Source organism: Saccostrea cucullata, unplaced genomic scaffold, assembly GCF_032062105.1.
Source record: "Saccostrea cucullata isolate Sc308-1 unplaced genomic scaffold, CSIRO_AGI_Scuc_v1 ctg12, whole genome shotgun sequence".
NCBI lineage: Eukaryota > Metazoa > Mollusca > Bivalvia > Ostreida > Ostreidae > Saccostrea > Saccostrea cuccullata.
Genome location: NW_026933001.1, coordinates 357,596 through 376,993, shown reverse-complemented (window position 1 = coordinate 376,993; position 19,398 = coordinate 357,596). Strand labels below are relative to the sequence as shown.

The 19,398-nt window shown below is 34.4% G+C and overlaps 3 protein-coding genes across 10 annotated transcripts in view; 1 reads left to right on the top strand and 2 right to left on the bottom strand.

Moving 5' to 3' along the window:
* The first annotated feature begins 455 nt into the window (after nt 1-455).
* On the top strand, nt 456-3,112 carry LOC134236849 (uncharacterized). Of its 6 annotated transcripts, none has more exons than XM_062718993.1 (5): nt 456-691; nt 784-872; nt 1,267-1,327; nt 1,532-1,862; nt 2,097-3,112. In XM_062718993.1, the coding sequence occupies exons 4-5, from the start codon at nt 1,556-1,558 to the stop codon at nt 2,888-2,890; spliced, it is 1,101 nt and encodes a 366-aa protein (XP_062574977.1). In that variant the 5' UTR covers nt 456-691; nt 784-872; nt 1,267-1,327; nt 1,532-1,555; the 3' UTR covers nt 2,891-3,112. The 6 variants fall into 6 exon arrangements, with proteins under 6 accessions (XP_062574977.1, XP_062574981.1, XP_062574980.1 ...); XM_062718997.1 differs by having other exon boundaries at nt 1,258-1,313; XM_062718996.1 differs by having other exon boundaries at nt 1,258-1,327.
* A 4,113-nt stretch (nt 3,113-7,225) lies between these two features.
* On the bottom strand, nt 7,226-11,026 carry LOC134236870 (uncharacterized). Its single transcript, XM_062719028.1, has 2 exons — nt 10,652-11,026; nt 7,226-8,735 (listed from the first exon to the last, which is right to left on the bottom strand). The coding sequence occupies exons 1-2, from the start codon at nt 10,944-10,946 to the stop codon at nt 7,795-7,797; spliced, it is 1,236 nt and encodes a 411-aa protein (XP_062575012.1). The 5' UTR covers nt 10,947-11,026; the 3' UTR covers nt 7,226-7,794.
* A 2,828-nt stretch (nt 11,027-13,854) lies between these two features.
* LOC134236848 (nucleolar protein 4-like) overlaps nt 13,855-19,398 on the bottom strand; it is a 38,715-nt gene continuing 33,171 nt past the window's right edge. Inside the window, exons 5-10 of one of the 3 annotated variants that reach the window (XM_062718991.1) lie at nt 17,935-18,056; nt 17,154-17,291; nt 16,661-16,864; nt 16,417-16,539; nt 15,670-16,027; nt 13,855-15,177 (exon numbers count right to left, since the gene is read on the bottom strand). In XM_062718991.1, the coding sequence (XP_062574975.1) occupies nt 15,017-15,177; nt 15,670-16,027; nt 16,417-16,539; nt 16,661-16,864; nt 17,154-17,291; nt 17,935-18,056 (1,106 nt within the window). In that variant the 3' untranslated portion in view covers nt 13,855-15,016. Of the gene's footprint in view, nt 15,178-15,660; nt 16,028-16,416; nt 16,540-16,660; nt 16,865-17,153; nt 17,292-17,934; nt 18,057-19,398 lie in introns of all 3 variants that reach the window. The other 2 variants (XM_062718990.1, XM_062718989.1) reach the window with 2 other exon arrangements.

Sequence of the window (19,398 nt, the reverse complement as noted above, 5' to 3'; positions counted from 1 at the left end):
CCCCCAATGTTACAGAAAGAATGACAGTGTCCATAATTTGCTAAATAAAAAAAAACAAAAAACGATTATCTGTCCCATCGAAACGAAAAAAAAAAGAGCTGAGCAATGCGACTATATAACAAAGATTCTGTTAAATATATTATTATATTTTTATTCAGTTGTACAGGAGAAGTTGCAGATAAGAGACGTGTATACCTCAGACACCTATCACTATACTTAGTTACTAAGTTAGTATACTCTCGCTTTTCAAGCGGGGGTAAATGGACAAATTATAAAACGTTCTTATTTCAATTCTTAAATATACTATCAATTTTTGAAAGGGTACTCAAGCACATTACTTTTGTTGAAAAGATAATATCAAAAGAAAGGAAAATAAAAAAGAGAAATATTCTTCATAAAAAGACTATTAAAAAATTGCTTTGGAAATGCTAGAATGAATACAATGACAAAGAAAATCGGCATGCGGCATAACTCGATATTGGGTGTCCAAGATATTTAATTGAGTGACGTATCTTTGTATTGAATAGCTTTCCTTCTTTTATGAAGTGACACAAAACATTATATATTCACAAAAGATAGGGTATTAAGTCCCTTCTACAAAACCTTTAAACTCACCTTGACCATAGGTTAGGAAATAAAACGGTGAAACGGAAAGAAAAAAAAAATTGCAACTGATTACGAAAACCTATAGGTATAAGTCTGTGTTTCCAAAAAAGCGCTTGAAGGAGAGAATGATCTATTGGATTAAACATACAATTCTGCTTTGTGTATTTTATTTCAGAGATTCCCTTTTATAATGAACTTTCTGCAGCTTGTGGAATGTGCTGAATGAAAGGAATGTTTCTCGGATGTCTAAATTAAACACTGAAACAGTAAGTCCATTTCCTATTGCCGCCCTCTTTTATAATTTACTTCTCACGCAAGGTGTCATGAGTTTTTCAAAAGGCATCAAAATTTAAGTTCATTGAAATGTTTTCACACAACGCGTAAAATGATCATTCGAGTCAATCATTGTCATTCAAAAAAGAAGAGATTATTCATGTAGAAGGCATCTTAAAATCAAGGATTTGCCCAAATTTAATCTGCTTGCATGTATGCACCTTTTATCATCAGAAAAGAAATAAATGTTGCCTAATTTTTCCTTTTTTAAACATGTTTAATACTTGTATATATAAACGAATAGGCCTCATATCAGTAATAATGATATCAGAGATAAACACTGTCGATATGCACTTATATATGATTCATTTATTTGAGTGATTCCAGTGAAGTGGTCCAAAATGCTCCAATGACGATATTTCCGAGACAGCAAGGTAATCGTATACAGGTATATACTCCACAAACAAATCTCTGAATTGACAAAAATCAACAGTGCATCAAAGAAATAAAAAGGTTTTCTATAGTTTGATTATTTACTACATTGAACAGCATTCATTAAAATTCAACGAGCTTTACTTTTAAATATTTATTCATATCCATGAGAAGCAAGTATATTTGAATAACAACGAAATTAAATGTATAACTTTCGTAGACACCATAACTACATACGAAAAACATGGCGGGGGCTGAAAGATCTCTAATGAAAGGAGAGGATGATCCAACATTTGTTTGGGAAAAGCAGCCAAAAAAGTTACTCGAGATTTTAAAAGAGGACAGACTTCCGGTTGTGGTCAGGTTAAGTACAGAGAATGTCTTGTCTTCAGAAAAAAATTCAGCAAGAGATGTCCACAAACCTCTGCTCTTGTACAAGGAAGTGAAGGGTCGTAAGATTTACGGCAAAAACGTCACTTCCGTAGACGTATTGACAGGCGCCGTCTGCCGAGAAGATGGTCCAGTGGTAGTTATCCCAGAAAAGTATCCTGGTAGGTTTATTTCACAACGGTTTATATATATAACGTCAGTACTGTATTTTTTCTTCGGAATTTGTTTGGGTATTTTTATGTAAAAATCTTCATTATTGTACAACTTTATTTCTTTAACGTAAAAAAAAACAAATATGATTTAAAGCAAAACTATAAAGCAAACATAATATTTTAAGGTGTTCTGCACCAAGACAAATCACTGAACAGACTTTAAAGTTGAGTCCTTTTTGGCAGGTTGGTTTCGTCTCATTGACGACCTGGATAAACCACTGACAACTGTCGCCAATGTTGCTCGAATCATGCCAGTTCGATTTCTATGTTGTAAACCTGTATCCGGGTTCTTGAACATCCAGAAAGGCAGCAAAAGTAATCCAGATGGATTATATGAAAAACTGACAATTAACCCTGGAGTTTACAATGTACTGAATATACACGAAGACTTTGTCAGATATATTGATAAAAAGAAGACAGTTAAAAATCTGATGCGATGTTTGAAGTGTTCTGACAACGAGGGAACGGAATTTCTTCTTCCGTTTGAATCCACTGGGTTTTTCTATCTTATTGAGTCACGGAAAACAACGTCTAAACGGCTTAACGCAGAGAGGTGTGGCTACGTTTATTCTATACACAGTATGATGGAAGCTGGATTGTCAAAGGATGTCATACTAAGCCTAATGCATGGGAGACCCCCGGCTACCCCATGTGGATTTACAAGTGTGCTTAAGATATGTGACATTATTAAGGACCATACAATAGTAGCATCTACCCTCTCAAGTACTCCTAAGTTACTGGAACTTCCTATTGGACCGACACCCAAATTCGTCAAGGCAACAAACTTGGACGAAGTACAGAATCATCCAGTGTTTCAGAAAGTCCAGAATTATTTAGCTGAAAATGCTGATACCTACGCGAACGAGATGAAGGTCCGCCATAACTATAATATCCAGTCCACCAGAGAAGGCCCGGGGGTACCCAGACTCGCAGTGCCTCAGAATGGCGCGAAAACACCGAAGCCAAAACAAACCTAATCTACTAGAATTGTAGTTGTTTAAAAAAAGAAGGTACCGTTTTAAATCGTCCTACTGTCTCCCAATATAGATGAAAGTGTATGTTACGTTTTCGGAAAACATTGTGGTAACCAGTCAGTCCAATTAAACTCTGTGCAAAATACATGAATATCTTTGAGAAAATAAATCAATGTATTGATAAGCGATTACGAACTTGAAGTTCTTGGGGAAAACTAAAAGCTAGGGTGGATATACCCTTTTTGAGTTATTGTTTGATTAAACCAACTTTTATCATTTTTGAAAGAAATACTGAGGAGTGACAAGGAGGGTAAAAATATGCCAGAATGGATTTATTTTTGTCTAACTTCTCGTCAAATTCTTTTGGATGAAATATATGGTGATAACGAACAGTATTGAAACTTTTTTTTTAAAAAGTCCATTAATTAATACAAATTTTGAAGCAGAGCAAACATTGAATTCTAAAACATTAGAGGAAGGATCAGGTGTCATGGAGGATTGACATCCCCTACAAACCGTTCACTCCCGCTGTGTGCTCCTTGCCATGATCGGGAAATTACGGGAAAATCCGTCGACAATTCACTATGTGAATAGTGGTCTAACAATAAGTATACATATGACTTAATAATAGATTGTATTTGCTGACAAGGTCATTTTATCAACCATAGAACTTACGAAATGGTGACTTTGAATGAGACCGCTGATATTCTTATTTCATCAACTTGTTTGTCAATTACCTCGTTTTAGAAAAACTACTGTATTCATACAAAGAGCATGCTCTTGCGTATCAAATCAACTGCGAGATATAATTCCAGTATGCAGGTGATATTGTTGAATATGTAAGGAAAGTTGACATTGAATAGGTAAATTGATCACTTTTTTCATAAAGCTTGGTTGTTAGATTACCATAAACGTCTTTTCCTTGTAAAATATCAAACTTTGAAACAGATTTAGAGTATCTTTTATTTCAAGCTCACCAGGGTATATTGTATCGACAAAACAATGGAAATAACCATTGTTAATTGACAATACGTCGTCGATGTATAGGGACCTATCTAAATGTAGAGTTGAAGGCCACAAGTTGTTCGTCTGTTCACGTTTAAGATTTTGAACAAATTCTTTTTAGATGTTATAGAGGCCCATTTTTCCTCCTCTCCAAAAGTTGTATTGTTAAATGGACTTTTAAGTAATGAGAACAAAGTTTATGATAAATTTTTTAATCGCCATTTTTCCGTTCTAAAGAGGCAATAAACCCTTATCGCCTGTATATGGGGTTTACATGTGTACCTCTTGGCTGATTCGATACGCAAGGAGCATGCTCTACGCACGAACAATTTTTGAAACGAGGCAAGTTATTACCCGTGAAAGGATATCCGATCCTCAGCCAGGAAGGATTACTCCAAAAATTAATATTTAATTTGAAATGCATCAAAATGAAGCTTGAAAATGAAAATTTTTCATGCAACAATTTTCATTTCATTCATCTTTATACGACTCAGTCATTGGAAGTCTTAGAAAAGGTCTTTAAAAAGTTGACATTTGTGCCCTATAAAAGGAGAAAACAATTAATACAGTTTTAGAAAAATAAGATTTTCTTGAATCCAGCCTTAGATACCAATGATTATTATCATGTTATTAAATGAGAAGTGATTTGTGGTGTCTTGCAATGATAGCAAAAGCCTTTTACACTATGTATTATAGAATACATGACGGAAATAGAAGACAAAAAATACCAAATAAGTATGAAAATCACGACAATTTCTCTGAATGCCTGATTGAAAAAACTATTTATTGCGCACAAAAAAGTGCGCTGTTTCTAGATTTATTTCTCCATGTTTTTAAATCTGTCATCTCAAAATATTGCTAACCGTGTGCTAACATTTTTTTTACTGTTTCCACAAGAAAACATTCCTTATAATTGTTTTTAAAACCCTCCTGGACCTGAAATTGGGATCATCGAAAATTTTGCCTATCTATACTGCCATTTTGGTTTGTAAGTTAATTCGGTCCAACGCACTTCGTACAGATGTAACCTACGAGAGTAATTAATAGAGGATTAAGGACTTTTTGAAATCAAACTTTTTTTGCAATAGAGGTAAAAATTTTGAGGAATTAATCCAAAACCGAGCGCACATTTTCGTACGCAATAAATATACAGTTTTTCAATAGGTGGCACTGTAGCTCTCCGGTCTGTCAATATATATTTTTTCGGAGAGCTACAGTTCTGCGTCTGTCTATATATATTTTTTCGAAGAGCTACAGTTCCGCAGGTACATTCCGCCAAGTCCTAAGATCGATACAATGACCTTGTCAGTAAACACAATCGATAATTCAATCAAATGCTGATGGACGTTTTTCATACTACATGTAATAACTAGTTTTAAGCCATGATTTACACATTGAATTGTCTACGGATTTTTCGATCATGCATGGCAAGAAGCAAAGGGCGGGTGTGATCGGTCATCAGGGGATGCTCACCCGTCCATGGTACCTGATCTCTGAGGTGCCCGTGTTTGCTCTAGCTGCTTCTGATTTGTGTTTGAATGGAATTTTGAGCTCGAATATTGTTCGTTGTTATCTTTCTCGTTTCACCATTAATATTTTAAAAAATGGGGTTGACAACTGATTTCATTGTAAAACTTATTCGAGGAAGAAGCTGATGTGACAGACAGACGGACAGACCAGGATAAAAACATTATACCCGAACTTCTTTTTAGAAAAAGAGTTTACCTCTAGACGGTCAGTCTACTTATAAGTCACCCGCGTGGCGCAGTGATACGAGGTCTGCTTTAGAGTCGCGGAGTAAGAAGTTGATCCTTACGTCGCGGGTTCGAATCCCACTGTGGGACGTGGAGACCGGTCCTTAGGATGAGACCGTATAAATCGAGGTCCTGTGTCACAGTAGGTGCTGGCACGAAAAAGATCCCTCACTGCTCAATGGCCCTAAGTGCCGAGTGGAGGATACATGTACAAACAAACAAAACAGCTCTTTATAATATTCCCAATTCGTGTACTCCTCCACAACTACCGCTATATGGCAAAATTCAACTAAGCTTGTCGCAAAGCACCCTTAGGAGACAAAGAAGAATATTTTAATAGATTTTTCTGTATTTTCTTCATTTTTATTATACACTGAATCAACAGTTCCCTCTCTAACACCAGAACTCTGATGCAGGAGCCATTCAACATTTAGAAAGAAGCATCTTGCTCATGATATCAAACAATCACTTATTCTGTTTACTTAATATCCAGGAGCAGAAAGAAGAGAGATTTCAAAGAATTTATGCATTTTAAAGCCCCATCCTAAAACCAGTTCCCCTGACCAAGAGACCTTGAGTCTAAGAAAAGAGCTCGATGCTAGTTATAATCATGTCCGCAGTTTGACTGCTTGATGTCAGACCAATGAGCTATTATAAAAACGTTCATTATGACATGTACGAGGTGTTATCAAAAATATACTTTTATTTATCAAACATTTTCTTGCAGAAGTTTAGATACATCTTTTCGTTTCGGATTTGCGTCCGAGTGATTGTTTTCACACATGTAACATGTGATGGTAATCAAAATAAATGCAAAAGTTAACATCACATTTTGTTCCTTAGACGATGACGTTCATCGATTTCCCCAACCGCATTTTATAAAGTTGTCATTTGTTGAGTTGTTCACTCAATTAACACTAAACAGGTGTACATTTTATAGTAGACAAACAATGCATCTGGTCTCCATTAAAAATCTTGGAGTAAATAATATGATATTGCATTTTTATGCTTTGACCAATGGCGGAAAACACCTTATTTTATTTATCATTATATCATATTATTTATATAACAACAGCTCATTGGTCGTACAGATTTCCTATCATAACCTTCAAATGATGACAAATAGCTTCCGTTGTTCTCCAATCCCAAGGTTAGGTTTAGGTGTGTGGCAACATTTAGTTGGGTAGAAATAATCATTCCTTTTTATAAAGCTAAAAATGTCACATATTAAGACGAACGAATTAACCAAGAATCATTTTTTTTATCTCCGTGTAATACTTAATAAACATTTAATCTAAAAGCAATAAAATACATTCATTTTTTTCCTTGAAATGATTTGTAACCTTCATAAATTGAGCAAAATAACCTAGCAGGAATTAATTGTGTATACTATATTTCTTTCATGTATTTTTATGTGAAAAATATAGCACAGACCTTAAAATAAAAAAGAAAACTTTATGAAATGAAAAAATAAGCTATTAAGTATTCCCTAGTAATATAACCAAAACACCACTCCATCCACAGTAACACCCCCCCCCCCCCCAAGCAAACAAACATTTAACAGAAGAACAGACAGATTAACAAAAAATAAAAACGAACAATTCCATACGTAAAGTTTACTTGATTATCATTCTAAATCTTTACACATGCAGAAACTTATCTAGAACACAATAAAACATGTACCGGTATCACAAAGTTTATGAAAAAAAAAATTCTCTTTAGACATTAACCATTGCAAATAACATTTAGGGTATTCTGCTACTGTGTCAAGGATTTTTTAATAAGTGTATTTTTCTACTCATAAAGCATAATTCAAAAATTTGAAAGAAAATTGTACGTTATACTAAGCAGTAGAACAATAAACTTGACCTTTTTGCACTTAATTTTTTTTTTTTTTATAATGATCACTTTAAACTCAGTCATGATAATTTATCGGATGTAAGCATGGATATCAACATAATTTTGTTACGTTCAATTATCATGTGAAATATTACAAATAGGCACTTACTTTGTCTTCTAAATACCCAAAAACGGAGAAGAATTTCAAAGAATTAAATTTTCATTGCTAAAATTATATATATCTAATTGTGATTTGTCTCAGAAAAAAAACAAGCAAAGAAATCAATTAACAAAAAAACACAACAGCTATTAGCAGTCCGTTGACTTTCGTTTAAGTTCAGTTAATTCTAACAATTTGAAAATTCCGCGCGTCGGCATTGATTGGTCCGTGCTCTGAATGGAGTCACTATCCGATTCCATAAACCTGTCCGAAGGCTCATCGTCTGCTAGACTGATGTTCGTTATTAAATCCAATGTTTTCAAGCCCGAGTCTTTGACCTTAGACATTTTGGGATTGTACTGTACTTTCATGTGATGTGTATCCAGTTCAGACGATAACTTTATTAGCGATGAAAATGACACGGCATATTTTTCACAAAGTTTCTGAGCGTCTTCAAACGTTTTCAAACCCTTTAGTGGTTCTTCGTTTTCCGGAAAACAAACAACACAGGATGAAGAAATTGGAATTTCTATCAAAACGTTTCTCTTGTTCATGACTGTACTGGCAATGATAACATCCTCGGAGACAGTTTCTCTTAAAGCTATCATTCCCGTAAAAATACACGGAACAACCGGGGCTTTCCCATAAACTAATCGAACTATTGTTGGCATATCAAAGTCTGATATAAGGTCTTTTATCCTGTATATGCTCCTTTCGTTATTGGCATCTTTTTCATACACGCTACTGAACCGACCCTTTGTTGAAAAAGGGACAAGGACCTCTTTTTGGTCTGTATCTGTACATTTTAAGTACTGAATTTCAATCGTGGTCAATTCTTCCATTTTCTTCTTTCGAACACTCTTCTCTGCGCGAGTCTCCCATTTTGCAGAGAGTGCACTATCAACCAAAAGAATGGAACCCGCCGGAATTTTTCTTTCCTTGAATGTTTGTTGACCATTTTCTTCCACTATTCGTATTCCGGTTATTGTTGTCCGTGTGAATATTTTTCTTGGCATGATTTTTGACACTTCTTCTATTGAGGTAAATACTTTCGATTTGCCAAAGTCTGATGGCACAATTTCAAACCAACCTACAAATAACAAATAATCAACTGAAACATAGAAACATGCATCAGAAAAACACGTGCTCGCTCTATTTATCTATGATTTCAAACTAGATTGGTAATTTAGTGAATAAGAAATTGGGAACTGTTAACATAATATCAAACTATTATCATATTAAGCATATATAGATATTTTTAAAAGTTATAGACATGTACAAATTTTTACTTTTTTATACAATATCTTTCCAGATTGTTTCATACAGCCTGAAAATTTTGTTTGAAAGAAACGTTTACATTGATTATATCATCCAGAGAAAGATTTTGCTTCTTGGTTGATCATAATTTCTCATAAGTAAAATACATGTATTTTAACTGCTTCCGTAGTCACTGCATTGAACTTGTATGGATATGGCTGTATAGATTTCGATAGCGAAAATTATCGGGCACGTCACCAAACTTTTTTCTTCATTTGTCAAAGTTAGGCTTAAGATTAATTTTGTACAAAATTTTTAACCTCAGATCAAAAAAGAGAACTTAGCTAAAAGCAGACATGCAGGTGACGTCGACAACCAAATAGTTATATATAAATACATACACCGCATGTAGGATCAAAGAAGATTTACTTAATACTTATATAACTTCTGAATCAACAGAATTTAAATCCGGTTCATGAGATAAAAAGTGCTCCTCAGAAATTATACAGTGTCGTGGTCCATTATTTTGCACATTTTTGACAATGTATATGGATGATGATTGACGAATGTTGAAAAAAAATTAAAATCTACACATTTTTTTCTTATAGATCGAGATATGCTTTTCGCAGGCATAGTTGTAATTTTTTGTAAACAAGGATTTCATAAGACCTTCAACTCGAAAAAGATGGAGGGGACAATGAAAATGGCGTTTTTTTTCGTGTTGCATAAAATATGTTAATTTTCTACACGGTGTTCTAATCATCACCATTTCGCATCATTGTCGATATCCTTAAACCACATTTTCATAATTACATGTACTTCACCTTTTCTCTTGTAATATCTGAGGTTTAAAGTTCTTTTAGGCAAAGCTTAAAAAAGTCTTTGTTTGCTGCTGCCGACCTATAATTTTTAGACTGGATGGATAGGTAGGTAGATATTCTTTTTTTTTGAAATTTTTTCTTCAGATTTTTGTAAGATAGCAAATAAAAGAGCTTTCCATAGGCCTACTAAACATGAATTAGCTCCACTCTTAAAAACCACTGATTGATAAAAAAACAAAAGTTAAATATTGAAAACGAAACAGTTTCAATATCCTGAAAAATTGGGAAAAAATAATATCATAAAATGGCTAAAACAAAGTTTGGGTCGGGTGCATTTTCAGAGGGTCGCTAGGCAAATGCAAACAAACAAATTTTCATTTTAAGCCTTAATTATATAGGAATTACACAAACAAGAACACGTTTATGTGCAAAGCATTTTGCTCTTTCAAATGATGCAAACAATTAACTTTTGTGGGGAATTGTTGAAATCTATTTTCATACCATTTTCTCTGTAGGCTATTTTGATATAAAACAAGTAATTAGTGCATGAGAACAAGAATTTATACAAGGTAATTTCTTTTAAAACATTTTATATAACTCTAAAAGTATTCACATATATATGTACTAGAAATATTATACGGACATGATATTTTAGCTATTTTTCACAGTTATACTCAGAATACTAATCTGTTTAATCTAACAGACATACTTATCTGTTTAAAAAAAGGAATCTAATACCAGTATTTATCTGTTTTAATATGATTATGTTCATAATGACTTCTTTTAAAAAATATACTTCTCTATAAATGTCATATAAATATTCAGTAGCATTATAATTAGGCATTTTTACAAAGCGTCTACTGTTAGACGTACACATCTTATGTATTGCATCAATACATATATCAAAATTCTGGATCGATTTCGTTACCTTCAAAATTGTCAGGAATGATGAGTGTCTGTCCCACCTCGTAGTACGGCCCACTGGCATCGTGGTATATGGTCCGTCCGAGCACCTGTTTTCTCTGTCGCCTCATGTACATGTAGAGGGGTTGGTCACAGTATATAGACAGTCCAGCGGGCAATGCCTTGGTGTCATCAGCTGATAACTTACAAACACACGGTAAATGAGAATCGTCTCTAATGTCCCCTAGAGCTCGGAGATCGGATGTCCAGGAGACGGTTCCAGGCGACTCCTCCTTCTTATTTTCGAAATTATCCTCCATCCTCCCTTCGCAAACGGGTTCTGGAGAGATGCGTCAAAGATAATTCAATGAATCATTGAATGAAATATTTGTTCATTTGTTGTCGTCGGAGTCAACGTGTAGGCATGAATAGTCCTGTTCACTCAATCGTTAAAAACCGGTTTTCGCGTTCATTCATCAACGTAACAAAGAAGTCTGTTTACTTACAACCGCGGGTTATTTGAATTCGATAACCATGACAAATGCATTAAATAAGATTGCCACTACGACTAATGGTGTATTTTCAATAGCATTCGAACTTCTTCTATAAATAAATAAAAAATTATATGGTGAATTTTGAGGGTAGCTTCTGGTTTCGGGGTCAATAAACTGCAATATCACTATAAAAAAGTGACCAAACCCCTTGTTTTATTTTTTTGTACATGTATGTTGAATTTGGTCTTTTACTCAAGGAGTCGAGGTAAGAAATATAATATTCTGCTTCAATTAGTTCAAAGGCTTGAGATAATACCAGAAACTCGCAAAAAGTGTTTTACAAAGGTAAATACAGTATACCGGTATGTGATGTTTGTTGTCAGACCGATTTTTTAACCCCAGTTTTACATGCAGATACCTTCACATTACACTCACAGTGTTAGACTACAGGTACCTTAGCTTCAAACAAGTACATGTATATTGTAATGTAAGGATACCATCGTATCAAGTTTTATACTATACAAGTATTTCTTATTTGTAGACGATTTCAGCTTTTCCATCGTCAACTTTCCTTACTGATTTAGTAATATTTCACTATCATTTGCTTATGGCATTTATGTAGTTTTCTGCCCCATGTATTCTCTTTAGAGAAGTGGATTCTCTAAAGAGAATATGCCCCCTGTAGGCTAGGGAACACTGACGGGGGACGGAGATGGGAGTGAGGATGCTGGCTGTCCCAGGGCTGACAGGCTGTCCCGGGTTTGGTAACATTGACCGTCCCATTGTACCACTGGCCAGTTCCTACATAGCACTTATCTACAATTCATGTTAAATCCAATTATTCATGTCTAACGACTTTAAATAATTTCTTTCAATAAGGAATGTTCAGAAAAATGCAAGTATATTTTTATGTGCATTCTTGCATTTGATTTCAGGAGGCAGCTTCCCATTGTAGTAGCATTTACTCGCTACTTTATTACTTTAAACTTACAGCATGCTCTAAGCAAGAGCAATTTAGGCAAGCATTTCGTAAATTCTATGGTCGTTTTTTATGCCCCCGTAAACGAAGTTTCGGGGGTATATAGTTTTTGTCGTGTCCGTCTGTCTGTCTAGCTGTTTGTCCGCAAAAACTTCTACCTTGCCCATAACTTTTGATTTAGTGGAACTATGACTTTCATTTTTTTCACATGTGTATTCCTTGTGACAAGACCTTTCTTTGGGTACCACCAAATTCGTCCTTGTGACATTGACCTTTGAGTTTGACCCACTTTTGCACAAAAATTCCGAACTTTACTTTGGCCATATCTTTTGAACAGTAGATACCAGGACATTTATACTTCACATATGTATTCTTTGTGAAAGACCTTTCATTGGATACCAACAACCTTGACCATTTGACCTTGACCTTGGAGATTTCGTACTTGTGAAAAAACTTCAACCTTGGCCATAACTTTTGAACGGTAAGGGAAAGGGCTTTCATACTTCACATATGTAATTCTTCAGAAGAAGAAGACCCTTCATTGGATACCAAGAACTTTGACCCTTTGACCTTGGAGTTTGACCTTCTTTTAAAAAGCAAACCTTGACCATTACTTTTAAAGGGTTAGGGCTAGTGATTTCATACTTTATATATTTAATCCTTGTGACAAGACCAAGAACTTTGACCTTGGAGTTTGACCTACTTTTTAACCTTGGTCATAATTTCTAAACAGTTAGAGCTGGGACTTTCATGCTTTACAAATGTATTTTTTGTGGCAAGACCTATCATTGGATACCAATGACCTTGACAATTTCCATACTTATGAAAAAACTTTAACCCTGGCCTACTTTCATATTTTTTACAATTGTATTTCCAGTGAGAATACCCTACTTTAGGTACCTAAATTTGCATTTAAGAAAAGTTTAATCTTTGCTACGTTGTCATACGGGGGCATCATTGTTTCACAAACACATCTTGTTTTACCATGTTAGCATGTTTTGACTGACTTGCTTCAGTTGTCAGACTTTTGTTTTATATTAAAACTGACTTCGTAATGTTCCATTAACTTCATCAATGACGAGTGCTCACGCGGTTGTACCCGATCAACGGGAGATCTTTTCTCCTCCCAGGCATCTGATCCACCCTCTGAAATATGTGGGTGCCCCCGTTTATGCCTTGATCACAAATTTGATTTTTTTAAATATTGATTTTTTTTTCTTAGATCAAGGCTGTTCATTATCTTAACCTCGTTCATAATTATAAATATCATAAAATAGGCTATACATACTGCCTGTACTTTGTGTATTTTAAAAACACATTTTTTTCATACAAATTTATTTGACAAACAAAGTTCAAATTCACGAAAAAATAATTAAGAAAACACAGATTCATATTGTTTTCAAAATAAATAGATATTGCACTTGCAAAAAATTCAGTAAAACTGACAAAAAAACTGCAAATAAATAATATAAATATAACAATAAATATCATGCAATGTGAAAAAAGAAATAATAAAATCACAAAATCAAAACATTTAGGCCTGTTCAAAAAATGTCTAAAAATTGAAGAATTTATTCAAATTATATAAAACCAAACATTTAAGGGGGTCCGGCCTTCTGATAAGAGAGATAACTTTCCAATTTAGAATTCTTAATATTACACAATAATTTTCACGTTAAAAAAACATTGTGAAATTTAAAGCAGAGGGTCAATAGCCCTCAATCAGTTTTTTTTTAAATGAAAGAATGTTGAGAATAAAAATATATTTTTTAATATCATTCATAGATTGAAAATACACTAACATTCTGCTTATCTTAATAAAACTTAAGTAATATCTTTAGCAAAAAAACTAACAATATATCTTATAGACTTGTACACACGAAAGATACAAGGTACACAATAAATTACAAAACCTATATCGTCCGGATCCATTTCATTAATGGAATTTATAATAAGACGCTGAGCTGACAACAAGTAAAACTATGTAGTTATAAGTTATACATATTCATAACACATATCTCATTATTTGAATGACACTGAAGTGAAAAATGAGAATTGTATACTAAAATCAAATACGCTGTAACAAATGAATATTTCACTCCATATTTCTAATACACACAAAAATAAAATAGTATTTACACTGAAATAAATAGAATACTGTCAAATAATTTTAAAAAACTGGAAAAATAAAATAAAATAAATAGTATGACTAGTAAACCGCGCAAATACAAGCAATAATTCTTATATAAATTTACGATTTTTAAGCCATGACACTTAAGGGACAATCTATACCTTAAAGGTAATCACAGTAGATACGGGAAATTAAGCACCAGAGTTACGTAATAATGATGGGAAAATGTTAAGGGGGTTACATTGTAGTGGGGTGACACCAAAATAAATTTGTTTTTACATATTCATCATACAATGTCGCAAGCAACAGATGAACAGCATTTACAACGTATTATATGTCGCCCTGCATATTTATAACGATATGTTTTTATACCTATGTTTATTTAAGTCCTGGTAAAAAAAATCGCAACTTTCTTTTTAACTGAGATCATAGTATATGGAATCAATCCAATTGAATATTGTGAATATTTAATTGTACAGTCGCATGTCTGTGGAAGTGTTATCGGACTGGCTTATATAAATAAATATCGACCCTTTGGTTGAATCCTTTTAAGTTCTCAAAAAAGATTTTTTGAATTAAAACATTTTCTTATCGTAAAAAATATTATCCAATATAGATTTGTATCAAAACCTATAAATAGGCAATTCATGAATATTGTTGATCACACACATTAGCCTAAACCTGGGTGTCAAGGCGATATCTTTGATGCTTCTTGTATACAGAAAGCACCTGGCAGATGATGAGGTAAAGTCGACTAGACGAATTTGCACTAAATTTTATTTTCAGCTAGTTTTGCTGAAGAAGCAACTGTTCAAGTTCGTCTGCTGAACGGTAGAGGAAAGCAGCCGACTCGCGATAGCCACCAATCAGTTGTTTTATTGTGGCAATTTCTCCAGCACTTAGTTGACTCTTAGAGGACTGTTTCTTTATGCTAAGATCTGTGGGACCTGCAAAATAGTTATGATATCAAGGTTATAAAAACTAACTCATAAAACACACGAACACGAGATTACAGAAAAATCAAAAGACAAATACTGTAAATGACTTGTTATTCGCGATTTTTTTTATTTCGCGTAACTACGCGAATCTGTATGTTCGCGAAAATTACATTCTCGTGTAATAGTCGGGATTATATACAGCAAAAGCCAATGCCGCGAAAATTTAGTCTCGCTTACAATACCGTATAGCTGACTCGTGAAAATAAGGTGTCGGACTCCTCATTCTCATTGTTTCACTTGGTTTTCATGCAATCATATTGCTTAAATGTATGACACTTGCCAAAAATAAAAAAAAACAACCAAAAACAAAAAAACAAAAACGGATTAAAATATTTCAATTGAAAAAAAGGAACAAGAATGACAAAAATATTTGTTATTATATGTTATAAAATATTTTATGATAAGAAAGAGAAATATTGCAACGATACATACTTAACTTACCGTTTTGAACCGAGGGCGGGTTCAGTGAGCCGTGCGACAGGACAGGTGGGTGGTGATGTGCCGGATGTTGATATCCCGGAAATCCAGGGCGAAAAAGTCCATTTCCATTAGTGAAAAATGGTGGATGGAATTCTGGAGCAGGCCTAAAGGCAGGAGGTGGAGGTTGATGGCGCAAGAAGTCGTTATTAGTGTGTGCGTGTCTATCTACTTGTGATGCCGATTGTTGAGACTGAGGTGATGTTTGATTTGAGGATGATTGGGAATGTGGTGATGGAGCAGGCGTTGACTGTTGTTGAGGCTGAGCAGTTGTCTGAGATTGACTATTTGTTGTTGAACTGTTATGTTGCATTGACACGGCCTACAAGGAAGTCCAAATTTTAACTCACGTTAATAGGTACGGTATATCATTTTCATTAAAACCGAAATACACATGTTCCAGGCCTCGTTTTGGAATTTATGACAACGAAAGACATTTGTCAAAACATTTGGATATAATTTCTATGGAAGGAAATCAGTTAAATAAAAGAAAACGAACAGTATTCAAGATCAAAAATCCATAAAACTGTGCAAAATAGGAGCAGAGCAAACATGGACCTCCAAAACTTCAGAGGTGGGATCAGGTGCCATGGAGGAGTGAGCATTCCCTGCCGACCAGTCACACCCGCCATGTGCTCCTTGTCATGATCGGGAAATAACGGAAAAAATCCATTGTCAATGCAGTGTATAATTTGTGTCATTAATACTTACCGGAAGTGGCTCAAGTCCAAGACGCATGCGCTTGGCATTTTGGCTTTCATTTTCGCAGGCTTGTGCAAGAAGACTCTCTGCTGCAGCCGAGGTAAGATGTGGAGGAGTGGGTCGCATCTGTTGCTTTGGAAACAAAATAAAATTTAATTTTTTCATTCAGACATAATAAGATCAAGAAAGACAAAATTTTTCTCATGAAATATTTCGTTTTTAATGAAAAGTAAACATTTTATTCTATACTTACGGGTTCCCATCCATTTTGTTCTTTAGACCTGCGCATTCGACGGCAAGATTTGAGGTAAGTGCGAATTCTTTTACGAGATCTGACGTGGAATTCCGGAAATTGTCGATCGCAGGCCTCTAAGATAGCCTGGATTTTATCCTTTGGTTGTTTTGAAATTGGAACCATTCTGTCCAGATTTTCATCAACAAATAGGCGAACAAACATCTAAAAATATAAAATATACTTGATTTCTTTCCATTGTTGTTCGAATGTTAATTTGATTTGAGACCATCCTCCTTTTTTTTAATATAATCCGTACAGTTATATATTTTCGTTCCAAGAATTAATCAAATATTTATTCGTAATGATATTTCAAGAACTTAAATTTAGCTGATTACAAATCCCATATGAGGAAAATTCATTTACTCCTAGGTAAATAAAATCAATAGAGTACATCAGTTTAAATGAAAATGATTAAATTAAAGATTTTTAAAACCAAAAATATATGCCTTACATTAAATGCCTTGAGTCTCTCCGGATCAAAATCTTGCCCGGTTGGCATTTTATCATCATCGTCATTATCATCGTCGTCATCTTCATCTTTACCAACAGATTCGTCGTTAATTCCGCTCTCACTTAATTTTGTTGAACTCTGTAAAAGTAAACAAATGGTCAAAATTTCAAATTAAATCTTTTGATGTAATGTCAAAAAGAAGCTTTCAAACTAACGCATTTAAAATGCTTTATTTTAAGACTATTGCAACTTGTCAGTGCCACTTATAAAGTATGCTAAGCGAAAATGTTCCAAGTGCCTTTCAAATGCAGTTATTGGAAAATTATTAGTTCGCCTAAAACCTCTGCTTCTGAAAAATTCCATTTTTTAAAAGAAGCATGTAGTAAACAATATTTTTATAAGACTCCCGAGTCTAAAACGGCTTCGGTATACTATATGTAACGATTCTTGATGAACGAATCGAACACATGTCCTATAAGTCTCTGAATATTGTTCCCGTTTCGCACTGTTGTTCTAAGAAAAGTATTTTTTTTAAATGCAGCCACTTTGAGGGGAAAAAAATATTAATCCCTGTGTGGACGAAAAAAAAATCCAGTAGTTATCAACATTTCATCTATTTAAAATGGAGAACCTTAAGCAACTACCGCCATTAACATTTGAAATTATCCTCTTTTTCTTCGTACTTCGAATGTTTTTACTGTTTCATTAGTAACTGAAAAAAAGTTCGCCCCTTGGCTATATAGAATCCAGGCTGAATTTCTTTGTATAAGATGGTACGCACCTCACAACTGTCTTCGCTAGCTCTCCTTTTTCTCTCGGGATGACCTCTGTCATCTGACCTTGATGACGGAGATTTAGACATAGTAAAGGAGAGACTGGCTTCTTCGTCCGCCATAGGACTATCTGTATAAAACAATACAAGTAAACATGTAAATACACCAAGTCTACAAACAACAATTTATTTGGATTTGCACTCTTTAAGATTTCGTCAAGGAAGGACAGCAAAACAAATGTCAAATTAATTACCATAACATTACGGTGATTAGGAAAGAGACTTTGGTAGCCATGACAACGTTTCAGTTGTTACTCACAATTCGTGCGCACGATACACCTGAAGTCTCACCTATCAAATTTTTTATCGATTTGCATCAAGACAAGATGAATCCCTTCCCACTATGGCGATCTACTTTCCCCATCATCTAACACTATACCAGAAAGGAAAAGACTTAGGTAATGTCTGTCACACAAAAGACACCTCAAAATCGAACCTTTTCAACTCTCAAGGGTAAAACAGAGAGTATTGATGGTAATTGGTTAAAACTTTTGATGTGAGGTCTAAGGTATAATGCACACAGCGCCCGGTTCGTGACGGTAACGGATTCTCATCCTTTGTGAAAGGTAGTGTTTACACTCCCGCCAATCGATCCAATAATTCAGCAGACGACTCCAGGCTCCAAAAGGACGAAATCCGTCTTCTCGAATATTACAAATTATCATAAATGCAGATTTGGAATGCGTTTACAGGTTGTACTAAAGCACTTGAGAAGTCAAGAAGTCATGTGTCTATTATACCATTATTTTTTCCATGAAAAGTTTTTGCGTTAGGATAAATGTAAAAAATTGAAAAGTACATTTTTGGTTATTTTGTTTATTCCTTGTTTATTATTGTAATTAATTTAAAAATAAGTGTGCAAAGTTGGAAATATGACAGCATTCCAGAAATTTAAATAAAACTTATTAATTTGTTAAAGCACCTGTAAAAGACCAATTTTTTTTAAATATAAAGTTTCAAAAAATGAGTTTCTTAAAGAGGATATTAATTTTTATTGCGAATGGTATTACGGTATTGATTTGTCCTGGGTCTATAAAGTAATCCCAAAGATTATCTGAGAGAGATTTCCAGCGCTGTCGGAACTTCTACCGTGCCTCTTGCCGACCGCTCTATCTAAAAGTAAAAACCCTGGCCTTCCCGGAGACAAAACAAATTGAAAGGTACCAGGTCCCCGATCAATGAGGAGACAGGAGCCGCGGCAATGGAGTGTGATTTGTTCCAAGTGCCTGTTTCTCTTTGTAATTACCAACGGGAGCCATTAACGCGAATTCCAAATCTTTCACCTGAGTTACCTGGGTTTTAAACCTGATGCATCAGCAAGGTTGCCGAAAGGATTTTGTACAGTCTCTCTATCATGGTCTCCATGGTGATGTGACGTCGTCTATTTTTCACCCCAAAAAACATTTGTAAATT